Genomic DNA, 27,257 nt, shown 5'->3' on the forward strand with positions numbered 1-27,257 from the left:
GTTCTGAATTTACTGAAAAAGTTGGCATGAAGGAGAGATGCAGAATGTTTTGTTTTTTCTTTTTTTTTTTCCTGAAGAAAGTACTAGCTGAAAATTCATCAGCATAGTTTACGATCTACTCCATTCTTTGTAAAATTATTTCAGAAGACAAGTCTTGCACATTTCCAAAGGGGATAATGTGTTAAGATAATATTTGATTTAGATGATTTTAAATTTATAATCTTTTTAATAAAGAAAACTGTTCAAAATGTGCGGTTATACGTAAAGGCTTGTAATCAGCTGTAGTGTGTTTATGTAAAATATACATTAAGAAGAAATTTATATTTCAGCATGTTAAAAGTCAGGGAGAAATTTCTTACTATGACAAAATAAATTCTTAGAAGAAATGGTGGAATCTAGTCCTATGTATATTTTACAGGGTATAACTTTTGAGAATATTGAAAAAATGTGCGTGATATTAATTGATATTATTAAGCTACAAAACAGTTATATGAATCTACCCATTTGTACAAAAACTATTTGTACAGGAAAAGGTGTAGACAGATAAGCAACATTATAAAAGTGATTACTTGTGGTTGGTGAGATTACTAACATTTTTATATTTTTATCCCTCTTGCTTGTATGTATTTCCTATTTTTCTATAATGGGCATGAACTACTTTTGTAATAATTAAAACATTCACACACTTTTAAAATAAGGCAATCATTGTGCATCGATTTTAAAGATGTTTTAATATAACCTATATTTAAAAAATCTACAGGATGTTAAAATGAAATATTGAATCAAAAATGAGTCCAGAAACAACCCAGAGAAATGGCTGTGGTCAGGAATCTGGTGAAAGGCTGTGGATCTTGGCATCACGTGATGTCCTAAGATGTGAGCGGGATTAGTTTCTGGAGGACTGACAGCAACTCAGCACACAAAGGAGACCAAGGGATGAAACAGAAACTTTCAGAATTACTTATGAGAATTTAGAATTTATGGCTGCAAATTTTCAGCTTGAGAACACCGAGAAAACAACTGAGAGGATTTGAAAGTTTGCAACTAACTGAGAACAGATTTTTGCCAATTACAGCATGAGAGCCATTGCTCCAGCACCTCTGGGTGCCACTGGCTTGCAGCCATGAGGCAGGAACGAGACAAGCTGCTGAGGGTAGGATGGGCTGGTACCACAGAGAGTCTTGATTCTGAGCAATGACGAGGGAGAAATGTTTAGAGTTAGATATCCTCAGAGGGCTTATGATTTTCTTCCCATTAAATGTCCAGAATCAACTCAGCATAGCAATTTTACCCCTGGATTATTCCTAATATTTATTGTTATGTTATTCCTATAGATGGAAATCCCAAATAGCAGGTCTGAGAGCATTGCTGCCTTGAATAAAATTAGTTTAGATTTATATTGCATTGTAGCATCCTTCCAAAGAATTTGTGTGTTGCTGACTGATGAAAAACTCTTTGATTTCATTTTTAACACTTTATGCCCTGAATTTTTATTTTTTTATTTTTATTTATTTTATTTTTTACATTTTTTATTGAGTTACAGTCATTTTACAATGTTGTGTCAACTCATGCCTTGAAATTTTAAATACATCAAATGTTAGGTAATAAAATAGAAGTTTGTTTCTCTATTTCCAATAGATTTTTTAGTTATTGACTCAAAAGAGTATATCATGTACAAAGAAAATCGCAGAAGTGAGGTGACTTAATGAATACTGTTTCCACACACAGATTCAATATTTTTGTATGTAACTTAGATCCTCACTGACTTTTCCATATTTGTTTTTGTGTGAATCACTCAGCTCTTAGATAGGTTGCTGAATTGCTGATGGAGAAAAATGCTCACCAGTTTTACTGACAGATTCAATTGTCATACCAATTACAGATTGATACTATTTTTCCATTAACACTACACTGGTATAAAATTTAAATTCCAGTGATTACATATATTAATAAGAAGGCAAAATTACTGTTTGAATGACTTTTAAGTAAGGGTTGACAGAATAAAATACAAGGTATATATGAGTTAAAGTTTAAAACTTGACTGCCACTAAATTTTATTGGGCCTTTTGAATTCAATGTGTATTCTGCTAATATTTGCACAGTCCTTTACATAGGAAATAAAAATTCAAAAATGACCTTGCAAGTATTCTTTATGTATTTTGGTTCATCCAATTACACAAAGCAAATATTAAATAAGATAGACTGAAGATATGACCACATTTCTAAACAATTACTCATTAGAAATACCTTAGTGTTTAATCATACTATTGTAAGATTCATGGTGTTTAATATAATTTGTTGACCAAACCAGTGATGTTGAAAGAATCTGGAATACCATAGGGACTCAAAAAAAAAAAAAAACTAATAAAGAAGAGGAAATTACTAGGAATAATAATACAAATATGAAATAATAGTAAGGAAAATAATAATAAGGAAAGGAAAAATTGTAGTAAAGGAAAAGAATAAATTATGTAAGTAAAAGCTGGAAAGTATTATTTTTATTAGCATGACAAATAATAAAAATGTAAATGATTATTTCTGGTTTGAGGACAGGCAAGAATTCTATTTATCTCTGTTCCTATGTGTTTCATAATGCTGTTATATATTAAGTATGATAAATGTATGGTTAAAGAGATTTTAAAACTTAAAGAAAAATTTGAAAATGTGGACATGCTTAACACCTCATATCAATAAACAGCTCAGAAGCACCTATTATAAGCACCATAGCTGTATCAAAGAAGGGTAAGAAATTATCTTATACAATTGGAGACTGAATATTAAGCCAGATTAAAAAAATTAAGTTCTAAGCTTTGGGGATGATATTTACTATAGGAATTGAGCCAAGAGAGGGATCAGAATAGACTGCACAGTGTTTCTTAAAAAAGTACTACTTTAGCTGACACAGCTCAATACATGAGCAATATGCACTGAGACTGATCTTCAAATCCTCAAATTCTGACCTGCTATCTTCTTCCTGCAACTTGATTAGGAAATTCTGGCACATCACTTGAACCTAATTCTAATCATTAAAAAAAAATCCTACAAGTCATCTACTTTCAAAATTCATAAGTGATCTCAAAACAACCAGAGAAAGAAAGTAATTTTATTTTTCCTTTGACCTTTCCTATCTCTCGTGGCAACATAAATATCTTGTCCATTCTGGAAATCTGGAGCATCCTAGCCTTTCTAGATTCCTAGCATCAATGTCTGGAGACAGGAGGGGGCAATTTACATTTAGTGATCAGCTACTATATCCCAAGTGTTACCTATATGAAAATCACTTGGGAATAGTACTTGTGAACTCATGAAAGTGAAATTCTCATGGGGTTATCCGTGTTTCTGTCCACTCGGCTTCTATTTTCAGCATAAATTTTAATTCTGGAGACATTCTTTTCTGAGAAAAGGAAGTAGGAAAAACATAGAACACCATAGTCACCTCGCAGTGAAACGGCAGCAGCAGGCCATGGGAGCAGAATGTGCAGAGAGGAAAACAAGCATTGTCACAGCATCCTTCAGAGTCCCAGATGCTGTGGATGCTGGGGCTGTACAGCTGGCATCTGACCCAAGGGTTCACACCCAGAAGCGATGGAACTGGCCAGGGTACTGCTCACCGGGCTGTGTGCCCTGGCATGTCTTGCCCAGTGGGATGCCTTTTTCTGATTCTCCAAACGCCTACAGTCTTTTGGGTTAGTGGAGGCCCTGGACACACCCTTCCCATGAGGAAGTGAAACATACAGTAAGTAAACAAAAGACTCTTCAGAAATCTGAATTGTTTAATTTAGAATTTGAATTTTGAGCAAAAGACTGATTGTTTTCAGAAAACAGTACCAAGAGACGAAGTAAAATGGAGTAATTGTTCAGGGGAGATCAGTGGCAAACAAAACTGTGACGGAGGAAAGAGAAGAAGACAGAAGAAAGTGTATGACTCAGCAGAGGCGTCTTCCCTTTAGCAGGAGGGACACCCTTTCCTAACCACACCAACGTGGGTCTTTAGCTACTTACTCCCCCTTAGTCCTTTGTAGGTATTTTACCCTCAACTTGCTCAGCTGGGTATAAGGCAGGAAGGAGACAAACAGAATCTGAAGGCCAGACCTCAGAGACAACAGGTAAGGTAAAGGATGAGAGTCATGAGATTAAAGATAATTCATGACAAGTCATTTTATGGAACAGAGTGCCCCCCTCTCCTTCACTCTTGCACACAGCAACTGGCAAACAGACGTCAAGTGTCCCCCATCCGTCCCTCCCTGAAAACAATCAGAGGGGATCTTTTAAGGAAATGGAATGGCTCAAAAGACTTCTGTTCCGCCATGGAACAATTATGGTTGTAGATAAATTACAAATGTTATTGATGTGACAGTAGGAAAATTAAACAGGTAGAAGTTGGGAGGAGGAAGGGAAGAAAGAGAACTAAAGGGAAAGGTGAGAACTCAAATGCCTTCATCTTAGAGACTGTAAGTTCATCATTTATGGAACAGGAAATAAAGCACTAAGTATATTTACTTGAGTTTAAAAAGAAAACAGTAAGGGATCTAACCGGTGATGTACCATGGGAAATGGGTGGGAGGGGTATGTGATGGGACACACTCCAAGGGAGTGTCATTCATCATATAGTAATTAAATGGATCATTCCCTAATGTAACGAATCACATGATAGCATGATTGTAATATGAACAGATACATGAGAAGAAACAGTTGAAAAATTTAGAAGCGATTGCCCTAGGGGTCTGAGTTTAGAGAAAAGGTAGGTCAGGGGACTGTTGCTTGAAATTATCCACTTCTCTTCTCAACTGAAAATAAATTAAAATATGCACGCATCATGAATTAGAAAAGGAAATGTAGGGCTGCTTTTGGTGTAAAGGCTGAAGGTGGTTGCTTCATTTCCAGGCATGCTGTAGATCCATTTTCCTTTTATTTTTCATGGAAGAGCTTATTACAGAACTGATTTTCTCTCTCCTCCTTTATTTCAGGTAAGATATTTAACTAAGATATTTAACCATATAATGATAGAAATTAATATAGAAATCTGTATTCCCATCACCCATTTTTGACTGATACTAACTTTCTGCTGCATTGGTCCATATCTTTAAAAACATGTATTTGGACTTAGCTTGATAAAATTTTATTTACAGTTCTGCATCTCTGTTTATGATTGGCCTACAGTTATTCTTTTAATACTTTCCTATACAGGGTTTTGCCATCACGTTAATACCAGCCTCACAAAATAAGCTGAGGACTCTTTTTTCCTGCTTTTTCTATTCTTCTGAAATTCTTCGGATGAGTCTTTGAAATTTGGTAGATGTTATTTTGTTCTAAGTAAATTATTAACTACTGATTGAATTCATTTAATGACTAGAGTTCTACTTGGGTTTACTATTTGTTTTTGAGTAAATTTAGATCTATTGTTCACTCCATGAAGCATTCAAACTTACCTGAATATAGTTGCTAGTGTACTATAGTAAAACCATATTTATTAAATGAACACTATACCTATAGCTATTTCTTTCTCTTCATTCCTAATCCTTTTACTATGTCATCTCTCTGTGCTTAATTGTTCCCGTGTTGCCTGTTTAAGATTCAGCTTTCTATTTTGTCAATCCTGTCTAATATTTTTTTCTAGTTCATTAATTTCTGCCTTCATTTTTCTTTCTTTCTTTGTACTTTTTTTAACTTCTTGAGCAGAAATTTTAGCTAATTGGTTTCAGTTCTAATCCTTTCCTAATATCTACATTTAAGACTTTATTTTCCACTTCATTGTCACTGTATTTGTACCCCACAAATTCTGATGTGTGTAAGTTTTATTTCTGTTCAGTTTTATATATCAGAGCTGAATATTAATATATAATATTAACATATACTTTTTGTATAAAACTATTTTGTAATTTCAAACTTTTTTTCCTTTGACTTACACATTATTTTGAAGTGTGTTTTTTATTTGAAATATTTTTGGGGCAATCTTTCTGCATAATTTTCTAATTTTACTGCATTGTGATCAGGGAATTTAGTCCAGATGCTATTGGATTGTTAGGATTTGCTGATATGTGCTTTGTGATAGAGTTCATGTTCTTTTTTGTTTGTTTGTTTGCTTGTTTCATGAGCTTTACCTAATATGGCATATAGAATTAATTATCTTACTGATATAGAGTTCTATAACTCCATTAAATCAAGCGTTTTTATGGTACTTTTCAAACCTCCTGTATCCTTACATCTCTTTGCTTGGCCTGTCAATTTTTAAGAAAGATAATGGTAAAATCTCCCACTATTATTATAGAGGTATTGATTGCGTCATTCTAACATTTGCTTTTATTCATTCTTAGGCTTTATAGTTATGACCTCATGGGTTCAAAATTTTTTAATCTCCTTGCTAACTTGTTCCTTTTATTATATTGTGATGACTCTATTTCTAATAGTCTTTTTTTTAATTTAAAGATTTTGATTGTTTTAGTATTAGTACACAAGATTTCTTCTAGTTAGAGTTTCTCTGATGTATCTTTTCTCATCCTTTATTTTCAGTCTTCTTTTATTTTTTTTAATTTATTTTTAAAAGTATTTATTTATTTATTTTTAAATTATTATTATTATTTTTAATTTTCAGTCTTCTGTACCCTTATAACTAGTGGTGTTTTGTGCACATCATATACGGATGGATGCATTTGTTAAAACATTTTTAATCCAATATGAAAATCCTTGTTATCTAACTGGTCATTTAAATCTCTTTGCATGTATTATGAAGACAACTTGAAGCTGAGACAGTTAATGCTCATCAGATATTCTACGGGCCTTGTATTCTTCCCAGTTTCCCTTACAGTTGGATTGAGATACGTGCAGACTTCTGATCAAGGGACCAGATGTGCCCAAGGCAGGTAAGAGCCAGCATGTCTCTTCCTTCATTCTCTTTCCCTGTTAGGACAACCGTGGAGGCTACATGGTATTGTGTAGCTACAACATGGAGAAAGGTTGTCTCCCACACACTGGGTGTGATATGAGACATAAACTTGAATTGTATTAAGCTACTGAGATTTCAGGAGTTTTTTTCTTGAGGCAGCTATTAACAGTTACCCTGACTATTGTATTTGGATTTAACTCTATCACATTTTGTGTTTTACTTATACCTTTTTTCCTTCTGTTTTTCTGGGGTTTTTTTGCCTTTCATAGAATTGATTGAAAATCCCCCTCTCTACACATTTTTTTCTCTCTGCTTATTTGGAAAGCATAGCTGTTTGCTATGGTTAATTTTATGTGTTGACTTGGCTAGGCTAGGATACCATTTTTTTTTTTTTTGGTCGAACACCAGTCTTTATTTTGCTGTGAAGGTATTTCTTAGATGTAATTAACATTTAAATCAGTAGACTTTGAGTAAAGCAGATTATCCTTCATAGTGTCGGTGAACCCCATGAATCTGTTGAAGGCCTTAACAGAAAAGACTAAAGTCCCCCAAGGAAAATGGAATTCTGCCCCCAGACTTGACTTTGAACTCAAAACTGCAACAACTCTTCCCTGGGTCTCCATCGTGCTGTCCTGCCCTGGATAATTCAGACTTGCCAGCCCACAATGACATGAGCCAATCCCTTAACATGAATCTCTGTCTGTATATAGTACATCCTATTTGTTCTGTTTCTCTGGAGAACTCTGATTCATGATGCTATAATTACCCTCAATGTTTAATACATATATGTAATGAAGATTAAATCTAACCAGTTTTTTAATTCTCTTCCCCCAAATTCAACAACTTAAAAAATGTTAACTCTGACCATCTGTCCCATTTTTATGTTATTTTCTTATTTTTCAGTTCTATTTTTTAAAACAATTACACACATTTGGTAATTATTATCTTCCTGATTTTTATAATGCTACTTATATTTGTACACATTCACTATTTTTTGTTCTCTTTTGCCTCTATAATCCCCAGTGTCCTTGATTTTGTTGATCTCTTGTTTGAAGTGTATTTTATTGTAGCTCAGTGAGCATCTGTGATTGGTAAACTCTGTCTTTATTTATCTGAAAATACCATTTTTTTTGTCCTCCTCTCTGAATGAGATGTAACTAGATAGAGAATTCTGAGTTGATTGGCATGTTATATCAGCACCTTGTCTTTGGATTTCTATCATGACTTCATGGGAAATATGTTAACTGAAAAATCTTTATTCCTTTCTAGAGAATTGCATTTTCTCTCTGGATTATTTTAAGACTTTGTCTTCTTTTTGTCTTTGGTTTCTGTAGTTTAACAATGATCTATCCAGGTGTGGACTTAATTTTATTTATCATGATGGGCTTCCTTAACTTGAGAAATCATATCTTTTACCAGCACTTGAAAATTTTCAGTATCTCTTTTACTATTACTACTTCCCATTCTCACTCCTCTCAACTTCTGAAACTCCTAATAGATTTCCATAACAGTTTTACAATCTACATTCCTCGTCTCATACACTCCTTTTATGTTTTACCATATTTGTTGCAGTCTGGGTAATGTCTTCAACACTTTCAATTAACCTGTTCTCTTTTCCTTTTGTGTAGTCCTCCAATTCAATTTTTAATTTTAATTCTACATATTTTTTATTTTTAGAAACTTTATTTGCTTCTATTACAAATTCCCATAATCATCTTCTTTATTTTTTCTTTTTATCACTCTTTTCTATTCATTCTTTTTAACATTTCAATAATTTAAACCTTTTTATTTTATATTCTTTTTCAGATTTTTTAGTAACCTCAGGATAAGGTTACATATTTTGCCTGCTTACCCTTTTTCCTGGCTGACTATTTATAGTGTATCTAATCAGACTACTCTTCTGTGTCCTTCTAGATGCTCTGGGGGCTCCAAGAGCCAGGGCCAGTTCCCCTCCTCTCTTCCATTCAATTTTTAGCTTGGGAAGCCTTGTACCATATGGATGGTATAAATTTGGACTTCAATTCATAAGCTTGTGTTTTCAGCAACTTATGAGAGACATTTTTCACAACAGGAAGCATGAAAAGAAACAAGGCTCCTTGGCATGTTCCTGAGCTAGAAGGAGTGTTCATTGATGACAACAATTGATCCAAAGTCTCATGGTTTTCCATACTTTCAATTAGTCAAAAAAGACTCCTTCTTTTGTAGGTTTAGGATGATGTCTCTGACGTCTTCTCTCCCTGATTGGGCTCTAAAGTCCCAGTTCCTAGACATACGATCTATATTTATGTTCCGAATTCACAGGGTCACCAAGGTGCCAGCCCTAGAGTGTGCCATTCTGTTTTACCTTCGTTTTTATCTTTAGATTCCCCTTTATTTCTTCTTTCTAAAATAAAATATGTATTAAACTTGGGGAGTTAAAATTTAGCATTTTTGTGAATTTCTAACATTAGGATGGATCTAAATTAACTCAGGCTGCCATGTTATCAGAACTTCCTGACTTTCCTTTAATATCCTTATTTTCTATCAGGATGTTTCTCCCCACTCATCTGCCACATAAGAGTAAATTTACAAAAATCCAATGTATTCTGTAGACTCTTGACCTTAAAGAAAGAAAAAACTCCTTTTGAAGTTTCTATGGGTTTTTACTCTCCTCATATTAAGGAATAAACAGTGGGAAGTCACTTATAATAGCAGTTCACATATTTATTAGAATCAGGTGTCTGAGGCTTTAAACTTACTTAATTTTAGGTATATTTTCCTCCTGTAGAATATAATTTTTTCTAGACTTTCCTCCCTCTCTTTAGCTCATCTAAGGCCTACATAATTACTTCCCCAGCACTGTTCTTTACTAACTACCCCACTATTATTATTTTTATGAGAAAGTGCATTACTTAACAAATTGCCCTCACTATCTTCTGAATTTTATATTATTTTTTCCTACATATGCATGGAAAAGATTATACTAAAGATATTTATGTTTGTGGATCCTAGGAATGAAGGGTAATTGTAGCAAGTGAGAGACATTGAATTTGGAGAATAAAGAGGAAGACCACGTTGTGTACTGTAGTTCAAAGCCAGTATAAATCAGTTTGTAATGCTGATTCTTAGTGAAGATCACTGAAATTAATTGAGACAGAGGATCCTGGGCTGGAGGGTATTAAGGAACATTGCTGGTGGTGTGTGTGTGTGTGTGTGTGTGTGTGCGTGTGTGTGTGTATGTGTGTATGTGAGAGAGAGAGAGAGGCGGGGAGAAGTTTCAGACAATAACAGTGACTGCAGTGTGAAGAAGAAGGTACAAAAGAAAGAAGAAATCTTCATTTGCCATGGGAAGTTAAAAAGTGATTCTTTTAAGTACAAGATACCTAGGGAAGATGAAGACTGCTGATGTTTTCTACACTGAACTATATATCACAGAGCACATTCCATTCACTTCGAGAAAGGGAGAGGGGGAAAGAAAGAAAGGAACAGGTGGAGATCTGGATCTTTCATGATCATAAAGAACCAGAACTACAGATTTCATTCAACCTTACCCTTCTTTTGTTGTTGTTGTGGTCTGCTGTTTGGATACACCAGATTCAAGTGCATAGCACCTAAGAACTTCCCAGTGGAAAAGGGCAGAGGGTCTCATCTCAGTGCCACCACACTGTAACTGTGCTATTGCCTCTGGATCCAGCAGTATATGAAATCTATTTTTATCTACTTCTAAAATCTGATCTGGTTGATAATATAGGTTTTAAGTTCACCCATGAAATGGCAATTTTTTTTAAAGGTTTAAGCATTAAAGCAATTAAGACTAGAAAAAAAATTACCAGATCTTTATATTCTATTTTGCAAACAGTGACATAGTTTCTTTCTCCTTCTCCTTGCACCCCACAATGAGAGGTATTAAATGAGATGTTATCTTGGAGCTTGCGTGTAGGGAAACAATCTTTTGTACCAATAATACAATAATAGTATTTTCCCACCCAGCAATGACAGAAAAATAGTGTTTGTTTTTTCATAATGTCTATGTTCCTAAAATAATATTTTCATAATAAATTCATTTTAATATTTAAATAACTTATGTATGCAAGACACGAGGCTGTTACTCTTTACATAGGAACTACACTACAAACTTGAATTGCTTATAACTTCCACTGCTTATTATTTAATTAAAATAAAGGATCAACCATCTCCTCACTCATATTTTCCTTTCAATTCTATTCTTGATGATGTGTTTATTACAAATAGGTAGACTTAAGCAGATTTTAAAAAGTGAAGTGGTTTTAAAATTGCTGGCAATTATGCTTTGAGATTATTCTGCTATTCATTTGTTCCTTTTCCTGTGGTGTTTTCACTGCTTTTTTTTCTTACATTATCTTATGTCCATTTTCCTCACTGTAATAATTGGTTGTTTTATTGCTTGTAGAACATGTCTTTTTTCTCCTTGTATAAATCCCTGCTTTGTTTCTTTGTCCTTTGTTTCTAACTCATTGAAAACATTCTTCCTTCTTTGTAGGACTAGACTCAAGTGACTCTTTCATACATAAATAATGAACTTAATCTTACTCGTCCATGTTTATCTATAGTTCTAGCAATAATACCAGCTCTTACATTTATGGAATGCTAGTACTATCTAGGTAATTGCTCAACCTAATGGCAAATATATTTCTTTCCCAGTAAAACAGAACTATATTATAATGACATTAAAATTAAAGCTTTATTTATTCTGTTCATGAAACATAGTCCAACAAACTTTCTGGACAAAAATCAGTCTTCTGTGTGTTTGCTGATAGCCATTTAATAAATCAGTGATTCTCTTTAGCACTTATTTTGTAATTTTTCAGATATTTAATTATTTTTACATGGTTTATGGGAAGAGAAAGGGAATACCAATAACAAGGGAAAACACTGCAATGCATTAAAATTTGTCCTTCTATGTTTGAGGTTGGCTGGTCTATTATGTATAAGCATCGGGGTTGGGGAAAAGTGAGTATTTCGTGTTGGCATGAAAATGAGAGTCTCGTAAGTGTAAAAACTTACATTTGGGTGAAAGTAATATGTCTTTAACATAAAACGTTAAATGAAGCAATGACAACAGTGAGATTTTTATGGTACAAAAGACTGTAAGTAGGCATGAAAACATCGATGAGAATGACATTCATTCATTCACTCGTGAGTGTCTGCTATTTGCCAAGAACTGTGCTAGATGCTGAAAAAGCTCATCCAATAAAACACAGGTCAGATGAAAATGGTGAACTTGAAAACTGGGGTCTTCAAATAGATTTGAAAAATGGTTCGTTTTGAAAGAATGACTGAACATAAGGAAGTTTCTGCAGTAACTGTGTCATGATTTTGAATAAAAAATAAACGCAACATATGGTACTAGAGAGCTCATTCCAGAGAAACCAAAATAGTAGTAATTGCTGATGGAATATGATGTTTTCACTATGCCCATAAGAGAAGCCCTCTTAGAGTGGCAAATATTTCTAATATACCTGAGATTGAGAAAGCATTTGTGCTCAATACCAAAGCAAAGAAGATATTGATTTGTTCCTTAAACATCCACCATTTATACATATTTCCTTCACAGTCAAATGTCCAATCAAGTTTTTTTCTTTCTTTCTGAAATTCTGATGTATTTGGGAGATTCTGTGTGAAGCCAAAGAAGTAAATGATGGTTCTAAACATTTTAACTCATCATGTGCTTCCTATGAAATGCTTTTTGACCTAAAATAGTATTACCAAGATTTATCACATAACTTGTTTAAAAAGTGTTGCTCTTCATGTAAAGAATGAAGATTTGTCACTACTGAAGACACTCAGATAATGTGCTATAATTGGAACCTCAAAACTCTAAAATATGAATTGCAAATTTATTGTGAACAATGACAGCAGCCAAAAGTTGCTTTGAAAGTAAACATTTCAATTGATAGAAATAGTATAAATATTTTAGAAGTATATGATCTGATGCATTTTATATAATGTGCACTTTATAATCAAATTTTACATAGAATCAATTTATGTGACTATAAGTAATGGTGTCAATTTCCAAGGCACCTTCACACTGAAGACATTTGGAATAATAGTGATAAATTTCCCTGTTTAGAGTCTTATGTTTGACTGTTTTTCCTTTGCAAATTGGTGGCACAAACCTATTTGTCATCTGTGATAATTTTTAAAGACCATTATCAGTACTGGTAAGTAGTGGGTGGCTGAGAAAAAAGTTCTGCTATGATTACCGCACATTGAGGATTTATTTGGGAGAAAATTTAAAAGGAGCCTTTGAAAATAATTCCAAAAAAAAATTCTAATTTACTAGGATTTTTCCAGAGCTTATTTACATTTAAGAGATTTAGTTTAGATACTTACTCAAACAGATTGACCTCCATTCTCAGTACATAACACGGTTTGTTTCTTACCAGTTCTGTAGCTTCATGTGCAAGAACTTTGGCTTCTTTTGCAATTTTCTCAGCTTCATCAATATAGTCTTTAATATTGCTGTAAGCTTTGAAGGCTGCAGTGGCATTGAAGGAGATGTTTTTAGCCTCATCAAGGATTCTGTTGAGATTACCCCCAAAAAAGAACATCAGAGCAGTTGGTACTCAAATGAAGAACATCTTACTTATAACAAATGTGGCTTCCAAATGATCATGGCCAATATAATTATGATAATTCCAAGTCATAGTGAGAGATCTACTTACTGTATTATGTTGTAGTTTTCAGTTTAAACGTGCATTCCTAAATAATTAAGCTATGAAATACTACCAACATATTTTTAAGTACTCATAGCATCCTCCAGAAGTTTCTGCAACCATGTGCACCATGCAAGTATGAGCAGTGAGACAATCCTTTATGTCATTTGTGAAGCACTCTACAGGTTTCAGAGCACTTGTTCCACATTATGGGAATGAATTTCACAGAATCTCTTTAGAGTAGGTGCAATTCTCAGATGAGGACAAATGAATCTCAGGTGGTTATATAGCTTGTCCTAGGTCACATGACCACCATGTCATTAGTTAAGGACTTGGATCCTGCATTTGCTGACTTCTAACTTACCACTCCACTTATCACCCTTCATGTGAAATTAGAAAAATATTATAAAATTGTTATAAAATGAGTTGTGTGTGAGTTTTGCCCAGGGTCTTCAAACATTAATATTTTTCCTTTGTATCAAGTATATTAAGCATTGGAACAAAACTTTACACATGGAATACATTAAATACAGATTAATTTAGGAAAATTATTCTTGGGGCTAATAGCACCTACATTCTTAGGACAATTCCAAAATTGTAGGGGAAGCCTACCTGTTATACCTAGAAGGCTGTATACTAGTCAAGCACACCTCACTACATGCCCCTCCCTCATCCACTCATATAAGAATCCCAGCTATAGTGAGCTGTTAATTTACAGGAATATGTAGTATCTCCCTGGAGTTTGGAAGAGTGAAAAAAAAAAAAAGACTTCAAGGCTAAGTATGGAGCCACATTTTTCAAAAGCCACCCTTTTAACATTAAATAGTTTTGATTCCATTAAAAATATAAAACTGAAATTTGGAGCAGAATGTGTTTATATATTATTATTTAAAATGCTAATAAGGCAACTGCTGTGCTCTCTAATAAAGAACAGAAAATTTTTTTCTAAGTGTAGCCTAAGGCAATGTCACTCCCCACCATGCCATATTTGAATCCACTTTTAACTCAGACTTTTGATGCTGCTCCAGTAGAGCTTCGCCCAGACCCTTCTAATTAGGCTTTTCCACAGAAAGGCCGTGTAGCTCGTATGTTCATAATTACAAAAATCAAGATTGGAAAGCAATTCTCTACTGTTTCTGTTAGTCAAAACTTTTGGACCCATGTCAAGATACATAGATATTTCCAACAACAAATGACATACCCATCAAGGACAGCAGATGAATCATTTAACTGAGCCGCATGGCTCTCAGCCTGGGACACCTTCTCAGCAAGCTTCCTGTCCTTTATTTCTTGGGAGAGGGCATCTATTTTATCTTTCAGATCCTCAGACATGGAGGGCAATTTATTCTGAATGTCTTCAACATACTGATACATAGAGAAAAGAAGGCATTTAAAGTAGGTAAATCCAAGCCTCCTCTCACTTACTAATTTCTCTTAGAGATATAATTACATATGCTTAATTTTTTATGGACTTCAAATTTACTAACCTAGCAAAAAAAGAATAGAGAATAAAAGCTGTGATTTAATCAAAGAGATTAGGAAATTCATGAAGCCAGTTTATACCAAGAAGAACCTAACCATCTTTCTTTAAAAAAAGATAGTATAAATGCATATATGATAGTCATTAGGATCTTTTAGACCATTTGCATTTCTATTACCAGGTATCACTGTATATTAGTTTTTACTGCGTTAGGAAGTATGTTAAGAGTCTGTTTGTAGCTTTACATTTCTTTTGGCTGATGTTACATGAATATTGAAGCAGATTGTAAGTGCTGTCCTGGGAACAAGAAATGCCTTCCATCATTGTGAAAACAAAAGCACAGGTTGGTGTGAGTGTGTGAGTACCCTCACCAGACACTCATGTCTATTGAGAGAGTAATGTGAAGCTCTAATTGTTACCAACAGGTGGGCATGATGACAAAGGAATAATGCAAAAACAACTTTATACCCACAAGAAAATAACAGTATTTGCTTATATTACTGAGTTTTCTCATTGGTTCCCACTTATGAGGGCCTATGTCATTATCATCTTTCTTTTAACTTTGGGTTTTATCAAATACTCACATCAATGACTGAGCTGATTTCATCTGCAAGACGGTTGGCTTCATCAAGTATGTCATTACCTTCTTTTAAAGTGTTCTCAGTTTGCCGTTTGCCACTTTCAATAGCCTCCTTCTTTTGCTGTAGGACAGTATGAACAACACATCAAAATGCCCTTTGGGGAAAACCTTATTTAGACCTGTATTCTTGATTTTCCTGTCTGAACAAGACTTTGCAAACAAGGTATGTCATGTTGAGTATGAGGCTAGATACGAATGATATAAACTACCCAGCCAGCCCTCTAAGAGTTACTTTATTTAAATGCCTGTAGGTACTTTCTGCCTCCTATTGTGAGAAAGTCAGCGAAGAGAAGAAAAGTTATGTGATGGTAGCTGAGGAATTAAAAAATACTTTTAAAGCAAGAACTACAATGGAAGTGCTGAAAATGTATTACTGAACATGCGGTAGTACACTGAGTTACACTGGAACTAGACATTACATTCCAGAATCTATGTCCAAAGGAATATTTTGTGAGCATAAATGAAAGCAGATTTATTCTAGAGGAGTTCTATAAAAATTGGAAGAAGTGGGATTTTAAAGAAACTTATGGGAAGTACTTTTCAAAAAAAAGAGAAAGTATCACATGGAAGAATAAACTTAATGGACTGTTCCATATAAAGAGAGCAGACTCTAAATTTTCTTTGAAACTGATAGCTTGTCTCAAAACCTCATGAAACTCATTCCTAGTCTAGAAGAGTAAAATCAACGAAAAAGAAATAGTTCTATTTCTCCATTTGGAACATAACTTTGTCTACTTTTTTCTTGCTAGTTTGACTCATTCTTCCAATCACATTTTACCTGTGGATTTAACTGCATCCATTATCATTTGAAGCCTCTGATATTTATACTTTTTATATAAATAATAATGCTAGTTTATGTATTCATTTAAATCTCAGTATGTGCCAGGTAGTTTATAAGCTTTTCTCATTTAATTCTACACTAATGCAATGGGTCCCATATTTATCACCTTTTAAATAAGTAAAAAATTGAACAAGTTAAGGTGATTTACCCAAGGTCACACAGTTAGTACAGTGTAGTTAAGATCTGAATCGACCTAAGCTTGGGTCAACTGTGAAAGCACTGACTCCAGTTGTAGAAATCATGTTTCTTATCTGCACGAGAGTAGCACAAATTCCACACCCTACTTTCCCTACTTCTTCACCAACCACTTCAATTTGCTGCCACTACATGCACCTTGTTCCTGCCACTGAGCCATTACATTACATGTGAAATGCTAGGGCCCCCAGTACTCAACATGCGGCTCGTTGACCAGCAGCACTGGCATCATCAGGAAGGTTGTTAGAAATGCACAATCTCAGTGCCTTTTTGGGAGCGACCAACTCAGAATCTGCATTTAACAAGAACCCCAGGTGACTGATAGACACTAAAATTTGAGAAGAACAGGCTTAGAACTGGCACACAGTAAACAGTATAGAATTGTTAACTATTATAATTCCCTTACTTTCTTTTTCCTAGCACTCATTTATCTGAATTGTATTCTATAGGTTGGCTATAAATATAGAAACATAGACAATATTATTTTATTTTTTGTATGGATTAAACCATTTTGATTGCTTCTTCTAAGAGCTGCTAAAAGCACAGGTTATTTAACAAAATAGGCAACACTAACTCATCACAAGATGCGTGCATAGGGAGGAGGGGAAACGTATAGCCTGTTGAACTGTACCTAGTTGTTGAAGGATAACACTGAATTCATCACGCAAGATACTGAACATGTCACTTACTGTGTATGTCAGCCCATGCTCCAGACTTTTTGGCCGTATTAAATACTTATTTATTGGTTTAGTGACTATCTTCTTCACTATAATATAAATTCCATAAGAACAGTTTTTGTATCACTCTATCTCCAGTACCTGGAAGAATTTCCTCAATGAGTAGATTTGAATGAATAAATGAAATGAGATTGCATTCCTGGGACTTGCACTGGTGACACTTGGCTCATTCCACTTCTCCCTTCCTTGCCTAATTCAGAGGAAATTTCATTCTCCCTCCACGGACAACAAATACAGAGGTAGTCCTGATGCTGCAGTTATAAATCATATCTTATTATTCAAGGGTCCGAAATCCTTTTACATAACTATCAATTTTAGCCCTTAGCTTTTGTATGAACTGACTTAAAGTTTACCACCGACAGACATTCAGGAATCGTTTTTCAGCACAGCTTGTTTGTATTTATGAATCAAGGTAATTTGAGATGCTGTATCAACAGTAGGGAGAATATTTCCACATACATGTTGGGTGAAGAGCTACATTCATTTTGGTTTCAATTAAGCAGTAAGTTAGAATCTTTATAAAAGATGTAATTGAGTCACTTTAGGGAACCAACTGTTATGCGAAAATCCAAATGTGTTTTTTTTACCATACTACAGCAGAAATGATCTAGGGATTAAGGAGATTTCAGTGGTGGCAATTTTCAGATTAGACACAGATAAAATCTAGCTTTGAACCAAGGAAAGATGAAGATTTGGAGCTCCTAAATATTGATAAAAGTATTATAACATTTATTTGGGTTTGCTTTATGGTGCTTTATTCATTGAGAAGAAACCTTCTGTTTTGTCTCGGCCCTGGGGATACAGTGGGCAAGAAGACATGCTCCTTGGGGCTTGTCTGAAGGGAAAGAACGAATGAGTAAATTAACATATAAGATATCTCTAAGTAATGATGAGTGCTAAAAAAATAAAGAGAGGGAATGGGTAGAGAATGATGTAGGATATAAAACACTTAAGATAGGAAGCTTTGAGCATTTAAGGAGCAGAAAGAGGGCTCATGTACAGAGAGAATTATTCTCCAAGTCTATACCACAAGCAGAAATGTTAATTAAGTGATTCTGTTTGGACATCATAGTTGTTATATTTCTACTTTTACCTTCTAATTAGATCTTAATTCATTCCAGACTTTTGTAACTTCAACATCTTTTGTTGGGGGCAGGGGGTGTTGGGTGGTGGATCAAGAACGTACAAAAGCTACTTTCCTGTCTATCCGTTTATCTAGCAGCTCACTTTCTTCAAAATCCTTCCTTTTCAAGGTTATAATGATAAGTGTGGAGACACTGTTCAATGTACGTTTCTTTGCTTAATTGATTCACTAATCTTCTCTTTACCCCTTGGCCCGGTCTGTCTTCCCTCCATCACTGGACATGTCCTCCCAACCCTGTCCTGTTCTAGAAAGCTGTATTCAAAGCCTTCTATGATCTGGCTCCAAAGGCCATTTTTAGAGCTGTCTTCTGCTACAGACTTTTATGTAGCTTATGAACGACTGTTACTGCTGTATTTGATACTTCCTAAGATTACATTTCCAAAGCTGTGTTTCTGCTGGTGCCACTCCATCATTTCTATGAATTTCTGCTAAGATACCATCATTTTGGTAAACTTTTGCTGAGTCTCCCAGCCCCGATTAGTCACAGTATTACATACAACCAAAGGTTAAAATGCCTGAATTTTCAGGAAATTGTAAGTTCTATTGAGGCCAGGAATCATTCGTATTCAACTTCAAACACCCTGGTTGCCAAAAGCACCTTGAGATGGCAGGTGTCTAACAGACATCTGCATATTATTCCTGCCTGTCTTCCTTGCCTTCTTTCACACTGTTTTCCAATACAAAAACAACCCTTGAGTTTACAGGTACCACTCACAAAGTCTCCAAATGTAATTTTAATCCATGGTTCCAATATTTCAATTGCTTCTGATAGCTTTCAGGATAAAACCAAATTCCTTAGCTTAGTCTCAGACGCAGCTCTCTCGTAACTCAAGGTCTGGGCCCTCTCTATCTTTCTATTCTCTCACTCGTTCACAAGCAGTCTTCATTCCAACCTTATCAAACCACTGAATTTTCTCCAAAATGTGTTACTTATTTTTTTATGCATGTGTTTGCATGGTTTTTTTCCTTCCCTGTTTCTGGAATGTTCTTCCTCTTCTACTTTGACTAATTAAAACTTATCCTTCATGACTTAGCATATGTGTCAGGTTCTCTATGAAGCCCTTCCTAAATCCAGGGGTGATTTAGATGCCCTTCCTTTGCTTACCTCCAAGATAACTACTGTAGTGTAGAGACAAATTTACTTGTGTGGCCCTCCCACTAAATACAAGTCACCTGAAGTCACCAGAGATGGTGTTTTGCTCTTTATATCAGTGGTTTTCAAACTTAAGACTGCATCTGAATCATGGGTAGGATTTTAAAAACACAAGTTTACTGGGCCCTACTCCCAGTTTCTGAGTTGACAGATTTGGGGTGGAACCTGAGAATTAGCATTTTTAACAAGTTTCTAGACGATGTTAATGCCACTTGTTCCAAGGACCTCACCATGAGGACCAGTGTTTGTATATTCAGTTTTTGTGTCTAGTGCATTTCCTGAACTTAGTAGGGGCCCAATAAATGTTTTTAATAATAAAAATCATGTGTTTGCTTTCTTAAATTATGTTGAGTCTTATTATATCACCTACTTTGTGGGCACAGGCTCAATGAAATCATTTATTTAGAACACAACTAATTACTCAATCAAATGGATATAAAGTATCAGTTCTTCTTAAACCTCCATGCACATCAGATTAACCCAGGGGATGTTTTATCATACTGACCCTGGGCCACCCCCGAGACCAGGTAACTCAGATTCTGGTTGGGAGCCCAGGTGATCCATCTGTTTAGCAAACTCTCCAGGTGAGGTCTTTATTGGCCAGTCTAGCATCAACCTTGGCAATCAACTTTAATCAGCCTTGGCAAGCGAACGTAAATAAAGCTGTGCCTTATTCATGTTAATTTAGCCAGTTTATTTATTCTAGTAAGTTTTAAATAAGCCTTTAGTTAAGCATGACATACAAAGTGAAAATACAAAAAGGACCACTTAAACTTCAGTAGTGACTACATAAGCTCCAGGCATCTCTAGGGGTACCCGAGAATGATGGCTCTTGGTTTTAAACATCACTACAATGAAGGAATAGCTAAAAGCACCATTTACTATGCTACTATAACTCTTCCTGAAATACTTTCCGAATGCTTATTATACTTCCCACACAGGTAATTTTAATTTCTTAAACCATTGCCATAAAATGGAGCAGTGCACCTCCGGGTAAGTCACACCACCGGGGTGTCACGGAGCAAGATGATTCATGCTGCTGCCTGTGATATGACAGCGGCCCAGCATCCTACCTAACAAGACGGGGCTTTTTCTTTAATATTGCTGGCATGTCAGTAGACTCCAAATTGGTTAAGATTAGATATATCAGTGAGTCTCCTCAATCTTTTATCAAAATGACAAGGCTAAGTACCAGCAGAGGGACCCAGAAAAAAAATTCTTTTAAAAAATTAATCCATCCTCTTACTTCTTAATCCAAAGGAAAATGGAAAGAAATGAGTGTATAAGAAAAAAGACCCTCCAGATTCTTTTTATCCAACTGTAATTCCACAAACAGTTTAGAGAGCATAATATATGCCAGAGAGTGTTCGGTTATAGCTAAAGGTGAAATTCTATGTTAGAAGAGATAAAGGTCTGCCACTGTTTTCAGATCTGTTGGGGTCAAATACTTTGAAAAGAGCAAAGGTGAGTTTGTTTCTGGGGAGAAAGTTGTTGTTTTTCAAACGCCAAATACAGGTTTGTGCCATCTTGTGCTGAATTCACTCGGGAAAAGTGACCAGTTTGCCATGTTAAGTATTAAGAACGAAACAAAAGAAAGAGAGGGTGGAGAGAGAAGAGAAAGGAAAGAGAGAGGGAGGAAGGGAGAAAGGAATGGATGGAGGAATCTGCTTTAGTTCTAGCTTCATTGGCACTCTAAAATAAAGGGAGTCTACTATTTCTTGAGAAGTATCTCTTGTCTGAAGAAATGGAAGGAAGAATAACTCAGACTTGATCTGTTCATGTTAGTCCCTTGTAAAGTATGATTTTCACAGAACACACTGCAAAGAAAAAGAGAACCAAAATTCTCCCAAGCTCTGATCTCTCAGTGAGCTATTTGTTCCGTGCCCAGATTTCGTGACAGAATCCCTGGCATTTCTGTGATTTTATGGCAGCCAGACGTCTAAATCGTGGTTTGTGGATTAGGTTGAGTGGATTGTAAAACCACCTGGTATTAGTACTTGAAGAAGCCCTAGAGATGCTGCAGAATCATGCACTCACTGTACGGTTGGGAGACGGATGCTTCGAGACTTTAATTGACTTGCCCAAGCTTGTACTTCTAGTTAGTAGCACAGTTGTCATTTAGAACAAGGACCCCTGATCCCTAGTAAAGCTCTCATTCCATGGTACCACACTGTCATTAAAAATCTTAAATTGTTTATCTAAATTTTATTTGATTCTATGGGCAATGATCATTAACTAAAAAACAAAAACAGGATCATTCCTTGTTCTGCTTCTTAGTCGTCTCCTTTCAGAGTCATCATACTTCATTGACTAAATGTGCATCAACTCGACTTACTCGGCCATGTCAAACCCCCACTCCACATTCCTAGTTTTGGATGAAAGAGCCTCTGAGACTCACCTCCAAAGCAGTCATGTTTTTCTGGTTTGCTGCAGATAAGAGATTAGCTTCTCTGATTTTATCTGTGGCTTCTCTCAACAGGTCCCAAGCATCATCAACCTTGCTTTTGTAGTCAGCCAGTTTCTCCCGGAGATCCTTCTCCATTTCTTCATTTTTCCCTCGGGACTCTCCAAACAGCTTCTTCACTTTCTTCAGAAGGCCTTCTGCAGCTCTATAAATGGCCCAGACCAAAAACAGACAATAAGCCCTTGTCACGGCCTCAGGGTTTATTGGTATTAAACAGTGTTACAAAGAGATGCTAACATTAAAAGTCTGGAAAAATAAGACAGGATTTAAAGCAGAGTGACTGTGCTAAACCAAGCTGAAAACTGATAGCTGAAAAGTGGCAAGACCATTTACAATTAAAATTAAAGCACACACACACACAAATCCACATATTCTAAATTTATTAGTAATACAACATTTTCATTTGGAAAGGATCTCATGTTATTCTCATATTCTGGCTGATGAAATGAGTTTATAATTTACTTTATAAGCCCAAAATAAAAGCTACCTGATTTACCATAATGAGATATTTTCTCTGTTACTTTGAATGTAAGATATGAATATTGATATGTTTGGTTAGAACCAGAGAGTATAACTTCATGTTATTGACATGATAGTATAATATAATTTTGATCTACTTTTCTTTTTGTTTGAACTGAGTGTTCTGGGAGTTCCCTGGATTTAACTTAATGGTTTTCCTAAAGTGATAATATCTGAGCCCTTTAAGGAAGGCTAAATACTTGAGAAACAGTAGTTCTCATCATAATCCCCTGAAGCATTTGTCAAAACAGATTGCTGGGCCCCATCCCAAAAGTTTCTGATTAGTCGGTCTGATAATTTGTATTTCTAACAAGTTCTCAAGTGTTGCTGATGTTGCTGGTTTAGTATATATTATTTAAATATTAATAACACCACCATTTTGAAGTTAGCTGCCTATGAATGTAAAAATGTAGTTTTTTACTCAGTCACAGCAACTCATTGGCATTAGTAAAATCATTATCATTATTCCCAACCTCAAATTCCCGACCTTTCTTTCTTAGTATTAGGCATGTATTTTTGACAACTCTTATTTGACATTTCTTAAGATGACAAATTATATAAGATGGCCTGCTAAATTCATAACTTTCTTTATCCAAATACATTTTTATTAAAACAAAAACAATTGATAGTTTTAAAGTCCCTAATATAGGAAATTAATGAAGCAAGCCCATTAGCCTAATTGCAGAAGGGATAGCACCAGAAAAGATCATTTGCTTGATTATTTACATATACGTATAAACATGCCTTTGATCCATTTTAGAGCAAGATATATTATAACTAAGTAAATGAAAAATAAACAGCAAACAGAGTATCTCCTACTGATCTATGTGACAGAAAGTTTAGAAAACTATGAGCAATTTGAAAAGCTCGGTTTATCAAATGAAAAAATAACAGAGCATCCACTCACACCAACTCATCTTCAGCAACTTCCTTTTGTGTGTCTAGATTTTTCCTCCTCAATTCTGTCATCATCCGATCAATCTCATTCTGAAGCTCTTGCAAATTTCTCTCAAAGGCCTTGTCTTGAGTTCCTAGAGTTTCATTTAGTTTTACAGCTTTTTCATTTACAGCTGCAGGGGGTAAAACAAATTTTGCAAATTAGTAAACAAAATGCCACATGCAAAAATGGCACTCAGCATCTGCTCTTCTCTACCATCTCCAAGAGAAATGTCGTTTTTCATGGGCATTTCTGCTGGGAAGCAGAGAGGCAGTTTATACAACAATCCATAACAAAATGGAAAACATGACATATTTCTCCATATTATATTTCTTTTGTTGGTGGTAGGGAACATGGTAATTAAAGCACAGTGTTTCCACCTTAAAAGGAAGAAATAAAGAAGTGGCTCAAACCCTTTTCAGGTAAGAGGTGAAAAACAAGACATGTAGCCTAACACTTGCAAGCTGAAAATGCAAGGTCTGCATTGCTGATAAGACACAATCATATCTGATTTTAAAATACTGAGTAGAGAAGTACCATCAGTTATGAGATCTCTGAAAATGAACCTGCCCTCGCACTTCCACACAGTTCTGTGCTCATTTGTGTAAAGGAATGAGGAAAGGAGTCCTGGTCGAGGGCCAAGCATTACAGATTAGGGCTCACAGACACCTTCCAGCAATAACAGCTATCCTAAGAGTCTGTGTTTATTATGCACTAAATGGGGTTTCAAACCGTGCTCTTTGGAATCTTAGGATTCTCCAGGAGCTTCAGGTATTCTACAAATGATGTTTATTCTGCCAAGAATCTGTTTTATAAGTTGGTGTTTTATGCAAGATTTCATTCGAAAAAAGAATTCTATGTCAAAAGTTTGAAATATTGGTGAGTTCAAACATGTACACAGTTCTACCATTAGTTTCAGCCCAAGTTTTCCTGAAGTGTGTTCTATGGAGCATTAATTTAGTGAGTTGAAGAGAGAAGTTTTTTTTTAACTCTTTTGTCAGCTGAATGCTCATTCCTATAACATTACCTATGAAAATTGCCAGAATGAGGGCTCTGACTTGGTCAAGAGACATTTTCTACCATTCCAGGCTGTTGTCTAAGACCTCTTTAAGACCTAAAGAATTTTCAAAACTCATTTCTATTCTTGGAGAAATTTTTCTGATTAAGTGGTCAGAGATGTTCCAAGGATGGTGTGAACAGAGCTTCTGAAACAAGTGCACATAGTGAGGCTAAGTAGACCAGCTGCGGTGGGTGTGACACGGTGAGTTAGTACAGTGGTTCTGAAGTGTGATCCCCAAAAGAGCAGCATCAGATCACCTAGGAACTCCTTAGAAATGCAGATTCTCAGGTCCCACCACAGACCTACTAGGTCAAAAATTCGGAGGCGTGGACCAGCAATTTCTGTTTTAACAAGCCCTCCAAGATCTTCTGATGCGCACTAGAGCTTGAGAAGCGCTGGGCTAGTAGAAGGAACTGCTGTTAGAAATGGAGTTTCGATCACCATTTCTACCCTTCCCCAAACGCGTCTTTCTAATTCTTTTCTTATGATAAATGTCTTTGGTTAGAAAATTGCTGCCATCAACCTGTTACTTCTGATAGCCATAGTTTAATCTGCAGAGCAGTTTGAATCAGGTGTTTCAGAGAACAAATATGGCCATTCCTAGCCCTGTGGTAGAAATTATTGCTCCCGTGCTATTCCTAGAAGTTGGTGAGGATGTCTCTTTCTAGTTGACCACTTAATAGTCATACCTTGGCATGTGCCAAAGAACCTTCTCAAAATTTCACCACTACCATGAGTAAGGTAACACCTAGGTCATGTCATTTTTGTTAAGGAACCGTAGTGACCATGGACTGTTGACTTGAAAGCTCCTTGATCCAGCAGACTATGTGGGAGCCACTGCAAAATGCTGATGATTAAATTTAAAAAGGTTTCTACTTTTTAGATTTCAAGAAAGGCAGTAGGAGATTTGGCTCTATCTATGACATAGCCCCATACTTTGGTCTGAATGCATGCCTGCTTGTACAGTTGATTTTAACCAATTGTAGCATATAAGTAACCACTGACATCACTTGCATTCACATTTTTTTTTAAGTGAAAGGAATAAACCCCACTTCCCAACCTGCCAAAGCTATATGTTTTTCCATTATTAAATGAATACATAAATGAGCTTCGATAAGAGACATTTTTTGAAATTTGATCAAATATAGATAGGTCCTGTACCTAGGTGGTATTGAGGAAGGAAGAAATGTGAGATATAGCCTCACTGTTTTTCTTGTGGTCACATACATTAATTCCTCAGGAGAAGCAAAGCTGTTTTATATACTGAACTTGAAAAAAATCCTCTAATGGTTAAGTTTATCATGAATGACAAATATTGTGAACTGAGGAGCAGGAAAGAAGGGCATCCAGCATTTCTTTAGTCCTAGTATATTCCAGACATAAACTAATGGGCTTATGTATGGTCATTCATTTATTCTAATAGTACATGGCATAAAATATAGTTTATTTGTGATCTAATAAGGAGTTATAGCACTGTAGAATTTATAAAATTATAGTGACATAAGAATGCCTCAGATTAATAGCAGTTGATTATCTAGAAAGAGACCATGACTTATAATGAAATGTAGGATGAATAAAGTATTTCATTTATCTAAAAATAAAACTGAAATAGACAAATGCCAGGTTGAAGCATTCACTTCTCCTACAGCAATTTATTACCACTAATAAAAACTAGAAGCACTGATGATTATCCACCATTATTATGGTTTTGGGAGAGAAAAAAATGGTATAAATATGTTGCATAACTCCCTTAAAGCTTCTGGTGAGTTTCTCTTCTTAAAAAAAAAAAAAAGAAATCCCCTAAATGTCCAAGCCTTGTAGTACGTCTAAACTTAGGGAGGATTTAGTTTAACTCTGGCATATTCAAATTTTAATTTTCATGAAATTTTAACAGTTGGATTAATTCTGTCAAAGTTCTTTTACAAAGGGCTGTGGTTACCATTTTGTTATCATTTATGCTAGTATCTGCTGGGAAAAGAGAGTAGTGTTCACATTTCCCTGCGGTAAAGGATCACAGCTACCCCACACAGCACTCCATGTGAATAAAAAGGTGCCCCATCTGGACAGACACAACCAGACCACCTGACTGATGCACGATTTAAGGAATGGGAGACACCTTTGATGATACATAACCCTTTTTCTTTGATTGATAGATTGTGGGTGGCGAGCCAAGCATTTCCACTCTGCCCCCTGCTGGTGCCTTTGTGGAGCACACAAACTGGGAGGTGAGGGGTGTATTGTAGAGAAGTAAGCTGGGCTGATACGGGGGTCTATTGAAAACGAGTATTAGCATTTATTCTTATGTATCAACGTTTGATTGAAATGATCAAATTGAGTTTCTAGGATAGACTGCTGGGTGTTAGTGTTTGAGACTGGAAGGAAAAGGAAAGTTCCTGGAGTACTGACTAATGTCTTCAGGGATTCAGGGATTCAGGGATCCAGGTGGAGGGAACCTGCTGTATGTGCTTTGGAATTTTGTGTATGTGTGGTGGGTGGTGGTATGGTAGGCACTTTCAAATAACATTAGAAA

At 35.5% G+C, this 27,257-nt stretch overlaps 1 protein-coding gene and 1 long non-coding RNA gene across 2 annotated transcripts in view; one reads left to right on the plus strand and one right to left on the minus strand.

Annotated features, from left to right (window-relative positions):
- The window catches only part of LAMA2 (laminin subunit alpha 2), a 516,774-nt gene that overhangs the window by 87,807 nt on the left and 401,710 nt on the right, over positions 1-27,257 (minus strand). Inside the window, exons 36-40 of the mRNA XM_045524726.2 lie at positions 23,638-23,800; positions 22,146-22,356; positions 15,622-15,738; positions 14,759-14,922; positions 13,285-13,423 (exon numbers count right to left, since the gene is read on the minus strand). Coding sequence (XP_045380682.1) covers positions 13,285-13,423; positions 14,759-14,922; positions 15,622-15,738; positions 22,146-22,356; positions 23,638-23,800 — 794 coding nt within the window. The remainder of the gene's footprint in view (positions 1-13,284; positions 13,424-14,758; positions 14,923-15,621; positions 15,739-22,145; positions 22,357-23,637; positions 23,801-27,257) is intronic.
- LOC141578355 (uncharacterized) overlaps positions 6,329-27,257 on the plus strand; it is an 83,942-nt gene continuing 63,013 nt past the window's right edge. Inside the window, exon 1 of the long non-coding RNA XR_012508623.1 lies at positions 6,329-6,860. This is a non-coding gene — a long non-coding RNA (uncharacterized LOC141578355). The remainder of the gene's footprint in view (positions 6,861-27,257) is intronic.

This window comes from Camelus bactrianus, chromosome 8 (genome assembly GCF_048773025.1).
Source record: "Camelus bactrianus isolate YW-2024 breed Bactrian camel chromosome 8, ASM4877302v1, whole genome shotgun sequence".
Taxonomy (NCBI): Eukaryota; Metazoa; Chordata; class Mammalia; order Artiodactyla; family Camelidae; genus Camelus; species Camelus bactrianus.